This window comes from Trachurus trachurus, assembly GCF_905171665.1.
Source record: "Trachurus trachurus genome assembly, chromosome: 16".
Classification (NCBI taxonomy): domain Eukaryota; kingdom Metazoa; phylum Chordata; class Actinopteri; order Carangiformes; family Carangidae; genus Trachurus; species Trachurus trachurus.
In genome coordinates this window covers 3,559,827-3,573,259 of record NC_139902.1, presented here as the reverse complement: position 1 = coordinate 3,573,259, position 13,433 = coordinate 3,559,827, and the positions used below count along the sequence as shown (strand labels likewise).

Below are 13,433 nucleotides of genomic sequence, written 5' to 3'. Positions count from 1 at the left end.
CCACGAAAAAGGCAAACGTAATTGTACGATAAAAAATCGTCAGTCGCCGCGGCGGCACACGGACGCCGTTCGTCATATCTTCACAGCGTTCATAATGTAGCTTCAGCAACTGGTTCTGCATGTATTAGAAGTGGAATGAAGTTGATCGGGTGAAGTATGGATTTTTGATGAATTTTTGCGTACTTCCTGTTACCACCGGGGGGCGCTATGAGCCAGGCAGGAAGTCGATACATCAAAACGTTCAGGGAGGAGCCATCGTCATGTCCTTTGAATTTCAAGTGGCTACGACGAAGTATGTGCGCGTAATTGGCAAACGTAATTTAAATTGGGAAGATACACATTCGCCGCGGCGGCACACGGACGCCGTTGCTCGTAGGGTCAAAGTGTTCATGATGTAGCTTCACCATCCGGGTCTGCATGTATTAGAAGTGTAACGAAGTCGATTTGGTCAACTACGTATTTTTAACGAATTTTTGTACGTTTCCTGTTACCACCGGGGGGCGCTATGAGCGACGTAGGCAAATAATATGTCGGATCGTTCAGGGTCTCGCCATAGATTTTTTCACCAAGTTTGAAGCGTCTACGATCAAGTATGTGGGCATGAGAGCCGTTCGTATTTACATGGCGAGCACCGAAACAGTCGCCAAACTTCGGGGCATGCCAGAGGCCAACCCCTTTGAGCTACAGACCTGCGGAGTACAAGTTAAGCTCAGCTAGGTCTGACGATGTTGTCTTCCCAATTTGGAGCCGATCGGGCGTAACCCCTAGGAGGAGTTCGTTTTGCGTTTACAAACTTTGAAGTAAAATGGCCGACTTCCTGTTGGGTTTCGGGCTTCGCTATAGGAGGATTTTGTGTTCAGCTTCCATTGATGAACATGTGTGGCGATTTTGGTCCGCTTTCGTTAACGTCGTTTTTTTCCCTATGGGTTTTTGGGAAAATTGTAGGGGGCGCTATTTAGCCATTTGGCCCCGCCCAAATGCGACACTGGCATCATACGTCAATTTTCGCGAAGCCCCACGAGGCTACAAAGTTTCGTTCGTTTCTCGGCTTGGCAAAGGGGTCAAAATGGCAATTGAATCGTCGGAAGAATAATAATAATAATAATAATAATAATAATAAAAAGAAACATTACAATATCTGGGGTTTTTGCTGCCAGGTCTATGCAGTACTTGGTTACTTGCTTGCTTACTTGTTGTTACTCGTCGGCTGGCACGTTGACTAATGTGCATGTCGAATTACAATAGGGTCCTCCCTGGGACGTTGTCACAGGCTCGGGCCCTAATTAAAGCCGCAAGCGGCTATGACGGGCCCTCGTTCCACGCCACTCGGCGTCCCGCTTCCACGCTGCCTCAGACTCTTCTCCCCCTGTGGTGGTGTTGCCATCCAGGGTGTTTTAGCAGTCTTTACAGGTCCATTATGCTATGGTCCCTCATCAAGAACTGAATTTGTTGTAGTGGCAGATTAATATCGTGTACTCTGTCTTTCTTGAATCTGGAGTTGGGTGGGATAGTTATGCCTTCACTCTCAATGTGTCAATGTCTCTCAAAAAGCAATGCCACTTATAAACAAAGTTGACTATAGCCACTAATCAATTATTTATTAATTGTAATGAACTCAAATTCAAACAACTGGTGGATTTCAAAACTTCACAAAATTAACAACCACTTGCTGCCTGACTGTATTCAGAAAATTTTTAATCTAAGACAAAGCCATTACAATCTCAAAGGGGTATGTATATTTAGAAAGTTAAAAACCAGAACCAACAACAAATTACAATGCATTACGGTAACAGCTGTTAATTTATGGAACAAATTGGAGAATGACTTAAAAACATGTAATACCATAATCTTATTCAAAAAAGTACTTGAAAACAGGATGATCAATTCATATAAGTTTGAGTAATGAGTGGTGACACGTGCTATGCTGCTGCTATTTTTGTCCTGTTTTCTTTATGTTTGATTGTCTTCTTTTTCCCCCTTTTCTTTTGAGGAGGAAGGAAGTAGGGGAGGAAGAAGGGAAAGGAGAGGAGAAAGGAAGGGAAAGGAAAGGAAGGAGAAAGGGAAATCAAATCAAGCAGCTTCACTCTTTTCACTGTTTTGTGATTGCTTATTTCTTTTATTAATAAATAACAAATTGTACATTTTAAATGTTTTTTTTGTTTTTTTTAATTAATCAGAGTTGTAACAGTATAGGCGTAATAAGCTATTCTTCAGCCTATGCCTTTTCGGTCCAAATTTTCTTTTTACGTTTACTTATTGTTTATTCTGAATGATGTTTTTCTTTATTTACTTTTTTCTTTCTGGTTTGTTATTTTCCTTTTAATGACATGTATTGACTGAAATAAACCAAACTAAACTAAACTAAACTAATGTCAGGCTCTTAGGTCACTGTGAAGTCACCACCTTGGAAATCAGTAGAGGTGGCAAATTAAAATGAAAATTATTGACAGGCCAAAGACATTCACATGGACTACTGTTTTATATACACTCCTCAATAAAATAAAGGTAACATTTAAACAACACATCTTAGATCTCAATATTCCAGTTTAAATTCGTTATTAAATGTATAGTAGTGTGTTGAGAACATAGACTGTAAAAAAAAAAAAAGGAGAGAGAGTTGAGAACATATAATCATGAGAAAATGATGATAAAAATCTTTATGCTAGCCCCTGGGCTTGAACCGAGGATCTCCATGTGAAAGAAAGAAAAAAGAAATATTATGGTTTTGACTTGGATTCGAACCCAGGTTGACTGCGTGAAAGGCAAGCGCGCTACCGATTAAGCCACGGAACAGCACGGCAATAATGATGGAACACGAAGATTTATTCTAGTAGTGCAACACTCATTCATGATACAGCACACTATATTCAAAGTATTTCAGAAAACCACTTTTTAAAAAAATGTCTACAATGACCATTTTAAAACGTAATTGTTATTTATCAATATAGACATTAATGCTACTATATAGAAAAGATGGCTGCTAAAATACATTTTGATGTGCCTTGGATTATGTAAGTTTTGTAAATAATACATTTTGGATATATGTAAATGAAATTCTCTAATGAATAGGCCTATATATTTATATTATAGCAATTATTGAACTCCATCTCGCTAACTCTGATAACTGTTATCTGAGATTTAGTGTCTGTATTATAAACAACCCTAAAGTTATTACTAAGGTCTAGGGTGGTTGGACATGGCACCGGAAAACATCCTTCAAAATAAAAGCATATGCATGCGCAATTGTACAGAGCAGATTCTCTTCCATATAGAGGAAAAAAAAGAGTTGTTAGAGGGAACATTTAAACAACACATCTTACATCTCAATTAATGAAATACTGCAGTTTAAATTCGTTATTAAATGTATAGTAGTGTGTTGAGAACATAGATTGTAAAAAAAAAAAAAAGAGAGTTGACAACATCTATTTACGTACGTATTAACGTTTATTTTTGGAGCAGTGTATAATCATGATAAAATGAATAAAGAAATATCATGGTTTTGACTTGGATTCGAACCCAGGTTGACTGCGTGAAAGGCAAGCGCGCTACCGATTAAGCCACGGAACAGCACGGCAACGATGATGGCTTTTTGTCATCAGGTTGAAACACATAAAAACAGTAACCGGGGGCGGGGCTCGACGGACTTTCTGGGCCTTCCCACCACGCTGTGATTGGTTACGGTGAGTTCACGCCCAGTCCTATCTACTACGATGCAAACTCCGTGTCTCTGTCTGTTTTGATACAACTTTGAGCTGGTAGCACGCTAGTTTAATAGTACGAGAGAAACAGTCTTTTCACGGCTTTTTGCTGAGAAAATCTTCAAACCCACTCATCACAGCGTTGACTTCTGTGTACATCTTTGTGACCTACCAGTCATTACCGTAAGTATTTGTTTTGTATTCGATTTATTATCTTAGTATCATGTTGTAGCTATAGTTAGCCGTTGGCTTGCTCAACCAGTAGAGTTAACTTACAGCAGTGCTATTGTTTATGAACAAGTCTGTAGTGTGTTGTTGAAACTGTTTGTCTTTGACCAGCAATAAACATGATTAGAGTTGTGTGTGTGCTTCTGGTAATATTAAATCATTTCGAAATGCACGTAAGACGTTCATTTCGAACTGGGCATTAGCATGTAGCGTAGTTAGCCGTTAGCATGTTGAAGTTAGCAGAGAGGCTCGTGTTTTTCTGAAAGCTGAGAACTGTAATTGCTCTGTGACTGGACCAGAGAAGTAGGTTTTGGTGAGAGCTATGCATTGAAACGGTGGAATATTTATCCTCTTTATTGTTATTGTACTAGTGCCCAGGCCAATGTGTTTTTGTGTGGTCAACTTTGAGCTGGTAGCACGCTAGTCTGGCTATGGTTCCCTGGATCTATTGTGACCTAGGCCGTGTGGCTGTTGTTGTTGTTGTTGTTGAAGAGTGAAACTGTGGAATATTCCGTACATGTGCAGTAATAGAATGTATCTAAAGTGATTCATGTTATTGTTTTATTAGTTATTGTTGTTATTGTAATTAACAGCAGTATTGTCCAGCAAACATTTCAGCATTTCAGGATTGCTTTTAAGTCAGTCATTTTGTGGCCATTTTGGCCTCTGAAGTTAGTTTGTTGTTATGCTTATAGAGTTTAGAATTTTCCATGTGTGTTAGTGTGACTGTATGAAGCCTGAACTCACTTTGTGTGTGTTGTATATACAGGTAATAGTTTTCTTTTAATTGGGGTACATTGTTTGTTGTGGAAAGTTTAGGTCAAAGTGAAGTCACAACTTTGACCTTTTGTTGAGCTCATTTAAAATGGATGCCACGGGCCGAGTGGAGGAGGGGTTTTTTCTAAGGTCTGGCACTGTGTGTCGTCACAGCTGAAGTCGGCTCTGACCTCTTTCCATTGTGCTTGGATTAACTTAAATGAACAGCTGTTTTTTAATTCTGTTTATTCTAAGTGGTGTAATCATAGTATTTTTCTACATATATATATATATATTTAAAAATCTTCAAAATCCAAAGTTATTCTATTAAAATATGTAATCTCTTAGCTCTCAATAGCTATTTTCATTTTGTCTCCACTCCTCTCCTTGGCCCTGTAAATGGCATTTGAAATAGGCATGATCGGCCTATTTGATGTGTTGTCAACACAGAAAAAGCTAAACTTACAACATGTCTTCTTTGCAATGTAGCCAAAAAACTATTCATGAACAAAATAAAAATTAGAATGGAAATTACTCTTCAGTACTTATGCTTTCAATATCTGTTGTCATTTTGTCTGTATCTCTATCCTACATTATACAATTGGCATTTACATTTGTCCAAATTTTCTGGTCCAGCCAGCTGGTTGAAAGTGTTTTTATCTAGATTTCTGAAGACCCAATGACTGAGAGAAAGACAGTTTCCTGGTTCAATACTATTTTAAGGATAATAAATGAATCAATTTCAGTATTTACAACTAAACAAATAACTTTTTAAACATAAAACCACAGCTTAAATAGAAACAATTAATAAAATGAATGAATTGGCCCATGCAATATCACTAATATTTAAATTTGGGTATTTAATTATCTGAATTATGAAGCTGATTGATTAGGTGAGGTCAAACTTAGGCAGGAAAATGGTTCAAAAGTCAAAAGGAAGAAACTCTCCATTGAAACACAGCCAGTGGGTTTAATGGGAGCAGGTGGGCTTAAAGGGAACATCAGTGAATTATTGGTTAAAAATCAGAATATTTTTATTATGTGTTAGGTAATGTGAAATCCTTTCTAAATGCATGTCTTAATCTACACATGTGTAATAACTGGGTCTTTATACTTTTAGATGCCCCGTGGCAAGGCCTACCGTCGTGCCGAGGCTGCTAGGTTCCGGCAGCAGTCTCGGCGGCAGGATGCGACTTTCCTGCCAGCCCTCCCCGCCTTCATTGCCAGTAAGTATTCTTCCATATATTTCCCAAAACCATTCTCTGTATATGTTTCTGTATGCATGAGCTGAAATGTTGTACGTTTTTTCATCAACAGTCCCCGGCACTGGCTGGCGCCGGAAGTCTCTGCAGTGGCCCCTTTCTCCGCGCACCGGGAAGCAGCTGAAGGTGGCCATTCCTGCAAAAGTCCCCGATAAGAAGGTATGTACTATTCAGAAATCATGATGAATGCTGATAATAAGTGTCATTGTGAGTGTACATCCTTTAAGACGTGTTTTTTTCCTTTTCTCCCAGCTTGTTGTTTTTGTCGGGGCATCCCATCTACGCCCCATCGTGGATGGATTCGTGCCAATGGAAGCGGACGGCTACACCTTCGGTTTCCTGTCTGTGCCGGGGGCGTGCGCGGACCTGCTCAGGATGGAGGTAAATCATGTTGTCCACACTTGTACTCAGATCCCTGATGCTGTTTGTGTTCTTGCCCCCAGCAACAACCTGAACCAGACCCCGGACCGAGCAGCTGCAGCGTTTGACCGGTACCTGCGCGCTGTCATGGAAGCCTGGCGGACTGCAGAGGTAGGTCATTGATGTATTTGTTGAACATGAAATTATATGTACTGTGACTATCGATTTGTAACTGACCGTTATGACATTTTGTGTAGGTTTTCGTCGTGGACCATGTCCCTCGTCTGTCTGTGGAGGGGTTTGTCCAGGAGTCCCACAGACAGAACTTCCAGCGCATTGCAGGACAGCACCGTATGTTTGAAAATATCAATGCATGGGTTTAGGCACTTATGATTTATCAGAAGTATCTATTTCAGCTATAATTGAGGCAATGCTCCTTTATTGTTTGTGTTATGAAAGTTGACCGTGGACTGTGCGTTGAGTTTTTCAGTAATCCGTGGGTTTTCCTTGTTTTTGTTGTCTTTAGGTTTGCAGTTCTACTGCCACGCGGAACGCTTCCCACCGAGGCAACGGCAGCTCTGGGCTGTTGATGGTGTAAGTGAAAATTGGACTTTGAATCTCAGAAATGCTTATTTAGACAACACAGTATGATTGACAGTAAATGTCATCTTGTTCAACATTACTGTATTGTAATCTTTATTTGTTCCTCTTCATAGACGCACCTCAGTGACGACGCGGGGATGCCTATCCTCGTGGAGTCGCTGGTGGCTGCCACCAAGCAGCACCTGGAGCGGCCCGCGCCTCCGCCACCTCCGCCACCCGTCGTCTTTCCGGTGTCCCCCAGGCCCAGGCCCATTCCCACGTGGACCGGTCGGGAGGTCGCGCCGGAGGAGGTCCCAGCCCCACCTCCACCCACCCCTCCCAGGGACGAGGACGCCTGGACGACCGTGCCAGGCAGGAAGGTAAGAAGACGAACTTTGTCTACTTATGGTCATGAACTGAGAAATGAAGGTTTTTCTGTATCCTAATGTCTTTTCTGTTTTGTCGTTGTAGCGCCGTTGCTCTCGGGAGAGGAGGGTTCCTCGAGTGGTATGTTATCATTTCATTTAACTGTGATCTTGACAGTGACATTCTATTCCGTAACAAAACGACAAGTGTGACAAAAAATCTTTATGTCTTTCATACAGCGTCTTCTTCCCCTGAACCCTTTCTGGCTGCCGCCTGGGATGTTGCCTGACACGGACGACGCTGGTCCTTCGGCCGAGGACGCTGTTTCCACGGGCGAGCAGGTATTTATAGAACAAGAAACTTCTAATAGTTCAGATATTCTTTTTGTCCACTGTTTTGACACTTTGTTTCTGTCACTTTAGCCGCCGCCTGTGGGACCTCGTACTCGACCTGTCCCCAAGAAGCCCAGACGTGCTAGGAAGAAGGTATGTTGTGATTAAATCCTGAAGGAGATGTGTTCATGTATTATTGTGATGGACAGAAAGTCATTGTGAATGATGTATAACTGCAAAATCTGGATCAGATTTACTTGAATATGTAGATTTAATGGGATGACTTTCCTTTCTTATTCTTTCTAGGTCGTGACCTCAACTCCCACGTTGACTGTCCGTCCTGAAGCCCAGGCCGTGGACCAGAAGGCAAGTAGAGTTATTGAATGGTCTTTGTAATTGTGTTTGTTGTTGTGGCAAATTTAACACCATCTTTATTATAGCCAGCATGACTCTCTCTTCCACAGGTATTAATGTTTTCATGTTTCTTCTTTTGCAGGTGGAGGCGACACCCGACCCTGTGTCGACCTGTGATGTGCCGGGGACCACTCCTCCTCCCATTGTGGCTACACATCCTGTTGCTGTCCCTCCCATCCCTGTGTCTGTCCAGCCTGCTGCCCTGGATGTGACGGTGGACCGGCCGTCAAATACTGGGGGCACACCAGGAGCAACTCAAGGTCAGAGTATTCCCACTTGCAGGTGTTTGTCAATGGGGGGAGTGTCTTCAGTGGCAGGGAAATCTTTGCTTACTGCATCGGCTGGTCTTGATGTTCATGCTTACGTGTCATGCAGTGTTGTCGCGGCAGTTAGACATAGCATCGCTCCGGTTTGTACGTGGCGTGAAGCAGATATTGATGTCGTTCGTGTCGAGGGGAAACGATTGGCAACTTGGTTTGGGTGGGGAAGGAATGAGTTTCATTTGTTTGGTCAGAAGTGGAGGGTGGATTTGGGGGAGACAGATTATAGGAGCTTTGGGGATGGGACTGAGTTGAAGGAGGAGCTGAGCGAGCATTTGTCCAGGGATGGGATGTGTGTGTTGAGGCTCCACAGAGCAGCGGTGTTGATCATCCAGCACATGGGCTCCTTTGTTGTGGTGGATTGTGGGGTACGCAACGCTGCGGGGTTGCTGTCTGATCCAGGTCGAGCCAGGGTCATATTTAACACGACCTTGGGTGATCTGGTGGATGACATCACTGCTCTGAGCGAGTCTTTGTCTTCAGCGTTTTTTGCTGTCAGTCGCATCTTGGTGGAGCAGTGTGGTGATGAGGGAGAGAGCAGAAATGTTTCTGTGGTTATTGAACCAGTTGTGGCAACTCAGTCTGAGGGAGAGAGCGGCATTGTGGAGGAGTGTGTTGATGAGGGACAGAGCATTTCTGTGGAGCGGTGTGTTGATGAACCAGCGATTGATCCCATTGTTACAAGTCAGTCCCAAGGTCGCGCTTCTGTTAGAGGAAGTTTCCATCAAGGCGACCAGAGTAAGTTTGCATATCACGGTCGTCAGTGTATGGCCATTGGTTTGGTTGCTTTATTGAGACACTCCAAAGACAGCGTCTTTGAGTGGCAGTCTGACACACTGGACGAGGTAGTGCTCGCAGGTGATAAACTGTACACATCCATGTGGGAAGGCAATCAGATCGCACATCCATCTGGATTCCCTGCTGTTACAGAGTTGCCTAAGCAGTATGGTTTTGTTGATTTTGAGTATGATGTGAAACCTGTATATGGATTTGGGGCCTCCCCTCCAAGTGTGCGTATTTCACCTGAGCACATCTCTCTGTTTGACGGTCTCTGTCAGAGGTGTACACAAGACAAGCCCTGCTTGGTTACAATGGGTGGGGCTACATGTGCTGTCATTTGTAGTAAAGATGGTGAGTATGCTGTGGTTGACTCCCACGCTCGCGATGAGTATGGGATGGTTGATGGTGAAGGACAGAGTGTTGTAGTCTATTTTAGTTGTGTACAGCATCTGTTTGAGCACTTTAGCAAATTTGCAGGTAGTCAGACATTTCCCAAGGAGTTTGAGATCTGTGGTGTTCAAGTGAAACCCTCAACTGTGTCCTTGAGTGCTGCTGAGTGTGTAGAGGAACAGGTAACCACTCCTGGTCCTGCGCCTGTCATTCCAGTAGTGAGTGCTGGTGCAGCTGTTGAATGTGTAGAGGATCAGGTTACTGTGACACCAGTGGTCCGTGCAGCCACTAACAAACGCGAGAAACGTAAATGCACACAGACAGCTGTTACATGTGGAGAGGGACAGGTTACCCCTCTTGTCACACCAGTGGTCCGTGCAGCCACTAACCAACGTGAAAAACGTAAATGCACACAGAGACATGGCACTTCCAAGAAAACAAAGAGTTTTGATAATGATGTCAATTCAGATGTTGTGTTTGTTGGGGATGTAACATGTAAAAACTTAGAATTCCGTCCCCTTTCTAAAGAGGTTGCTTTTGCTTTGTGTAATCAGACTAACATAGAATCAGAGAGAGTAGATGCCACCTCTTCTGCTGTTGGTTCTTTAGGAATTCCTTGTATGACAGAGAAGATTGTGGGTGATGGTAACTGTTTCTTTAGGGCCGTTAGCCAGGCCATTAGTGGTACACAGAAGTACCATAAGAAATTTAGAAATGCAGCTGTGAAGCAGTTACAAAGCAATCCTGTTGCATATCAGAGTCTTCTGAGAAGTGAGTATCTTTCAATATCAGAATACATCAAGATGTCAAGGATGTGCTATGTTGGTAGTTGGGCCACTGAGTTAGAGATTCAAGCCACAGCTGATTATTTAGGTGTTAGTGTTTTCACCTATTATAATGATCGCTGGCTTGAATATAGCTGTCAAAATAGGAAGTTGTCAAATGAAGCTGTGTATTTACATAATGTTAATGCTAATCATTATGAAACAGTTGTCTGTGCACAGCAGCCTCAGTCACAGAGTTGCTATGGTTACTGTATGGTTAACACACCTTTTCAAGGCTATAACTTGAGATGTCATACTAAAGCTGAAAGTGACGTTTCTGATGATGGTACCTGTAATCTTGCTAGCTCTAACTTATCTAATTATTTCCAGCAGAAATACAGCTTGCAGTGTCAAACAAAATATCAACAAAATGTATTGTATAAGGAAGGCAAAAAGCATTCGATTGCAACTAAATACAAACAGCAGGCTTTCTATAAGATGAGGTTGAAGACCCTTAGCGTGAAGAAATATAAAGAAAATGTTGAGCACAGGGAAAGAGTACAGTTGTTCTCTACACAAAAATACAAAGAAAATATTGGTCATAAATTGAAATTAAAGGCATCGAGTATTCAGAAATACAAAGAAAATATTGGTCATAAATTGAAATTAAAGGCATCGAGTATTCAGAAATACAAAGAAAATATTGGTCATAAATTGAAATTAAAGGCATTGAGTATTCAGAAATACAAAAACAATATTGTGCATAAATTGAAATTAAAGGCATTGAGTATTCAGAAATACAAAGACAATATTGTGCATAAATTGAAATTAAAGGCATTGAGTATTCAGAAATACAAAGACAATATTGAGCATAAATTAAAATTAAAGGCGACCAGTATTCAAAAGTACAAAGAAAATATTGGGCATAGATTAAGAGTGAAATCATCAAGTGTTATGAAATATCACCATAATCTTTTACATAGCAGTAGAGTTAAACAAACGAGTAAAATTAAGTATCGGCTCAATAAAATTCACAGGGAGAAAGTGAAGGCAGCAAGTGTAACTAAGTATCGGAAAAATCCTGATCATAAAAGGTCTGTTGCAGCAGGTGTTAGAAGGAAAAGGCAGGTTAAGAAAGAGAATATGGGACAGTTTGACTTTGTTATGCAGCAGTTTTTAGAGGACGTGCTGGAAGGTCCTGAACATGTCTGCGCAGTGTGTTTCCGCTTGCTCTTCAGGCACCAGGTTCTGAACTGTAAAAGAGATGATTATAACAAAACACAGACAGTAGCCTCAATAGCAACAAACTGCATAACCGAGGACTACTTGCATAAGTGTAATGAATTTTGTGTTGTGCCATGTCAGGTGTTAGACACTGCTCGGGGTAAATTGTGGATTTGTTACACTTGTCACTATAAGATTAACAGAGGTGAGATGCCACCTGAGTGTTCTCAGAACAATCTAACAGTTCAGGCTGTCCCTCCTGAGCTAGCCTGTTTGAATAGTTTGGAGAAACATTTGGTTGCTCTCAATATTCCATTTATGAAGATGCTAGCTTTGCCTAAAGGGGGTCAAAATGGAGTACATGGTCCAGTGACCTGTGTTCCAGCCAACATTGTGCAGACCAGTAACCTGTTGCCCCGTTCAAATATGGAGGGGTCTTTGTTGGCAGTGAAGTTAAAGCGTAAGTTGACCTATAAAGGTCACTATGAGTATCAGTTTGTTGATACTCTCCGCATTAGACAGGCCTTGCAGTATTTAAAACAGACCAATAGCCTTTATAAGGACATTGTGTTTAATGAAGCGTGGTTAAATGAGTTTTGTCAGGAACAGGAAGCTGACGTTCCTTTAGCATCACAGACTGTTGACAGTGTTGATGCTAACGTTTCTTTAGCATCGCAGACTGTTGATAGTGCTGATGCTGATGTTCCTTTAGCATCACAGACTGTTGACAGTGCTGATGCTAACGTTTCTTTAGCATCGCAGACTGTTGATAGTGCTGATGCTGATGTTCCTTTAGCATCACAGACTGTTGACAGTGCTGATGCTAACGTTTCTTTAGTATCACAGACTGTTGACAGTGCTGATGCTAACGTTTCTTTAGTATCACAGACTGTTGATAGTGCTGATGCTAAAGTTCCTTTAGCATCACAGACTGTTGACAGTGCTGGTGGTAACGTTCCTGCAGCATCACAGACTGTAAACAGACCTGATGCTAATGATGATGCTGCTGCAGCTGAGGAGGAGGAGCTTCTGCATGATAGACAGTCACATGGCATGTTTCAGGACACCTGTCTGATGCCTGTTGATATTGGTCAGGAGGTTCTTGACCAATATTTTGATGATATTTTGAATGTAGCACCAGCAGAAGGCAACAATCCTGTGAAGCTGCTTTCTGATATTACTAATGAAGCAAAGTGTTTCCCAGTGTTGTTCCCAAGGGCCAGAAACACTTACCACGAGCATCGGCAGTATCGGTTGACTTTGTCACGATACTTTAATAATCGCATTTTACACGCAGATGGTAGGTTTGCAAATAATCTTGAATACATATTTTTTGCTCAGTATATGTCAGAGGTTGAACAGGTTGTGTCAAATGTGTCAATTGCATTACGTAAAAGTAAAGGGGGTGAGAGGTCGTATAAGGTGTCAGATATTCTGAATAATGAGGAGAATTTCAAGAAGATGCTGGAGTATGATGATGGTTATCGTTTTCTTCGACCTATTAGAGGCACTCCAGCTTTCTGGCAGGGAGCCCAGCGTGACCTCCTGGCCTGTGTGCGTCAGCTGGGCATTCCAACCTGGTTTTGTTCATTTAGTTCTGCAGATATGCGTTGGGGCAATCTGCTCTCTACTATTCTGAAGCAGGAAGGACGAACAGCCACTGTAGAAGATTTAGAGTGGGCTGATAAGTGTGATTTGTTGAGACGCAATCCTGTCACAGCTGCTCGCATGTTTGATTATAGATGGCATTGTTTCCTCAGGAACGTGCTCATGTCACCATGTCAACCGATTGGTAAGATTATAGATTACTTTTACAGGGTGGAGTTTCAGCAGAGAGGTTCTCCTCATGTCCATTGTCTATTCTGGATAGAGAACGCTCCGCTGATAGACAGAAACACTGATGAGGAGGTAGTTCAGTTCATTGACAAATATGTAACATGTGAACTCTCATCATCAG

At 42.0% G+C, this 13,433-nt stretch overlaps 1 protein-coding gene across 1 annotated transcript; it reads left to right on the top strand.

Moving 5' to 3' along the window:
* Positions 1-3,745: 3,745 nt before the first annotated feature.
* Positions 3,746-11,504, top strand: LOC310999171 (uncharacterized protein; the record flags this gene model as incomplete). The annotated part of the gene is made up of 13 exons (XM_083989495.1): positions 3,746-3,881; positions 5,803-5,908; positions 6,000-6,103; positions 6,197-6,475; positions 6,562-6,655; positions 6,831-6,898; positions 7,021-7,266; positions 7,358-7,393; positions 7,492-7,593; positions 7,675-7,737; positions 7,891-7,950; positions 8,081-8,258; positions 11,491-11,504. The coding sequence occupies exons 2-13, from the start codon at positions 5,803-5,805 to the stop codon at positions 11,502-11,504; spliced, it is 1,350 nt and encodes a 449-aa protein (XP_083845621.1). The 5' UTR covers positions 3,746-3,881.
* Positions 11,505-13,433: the final 1,929 nt, after the last annotated feature.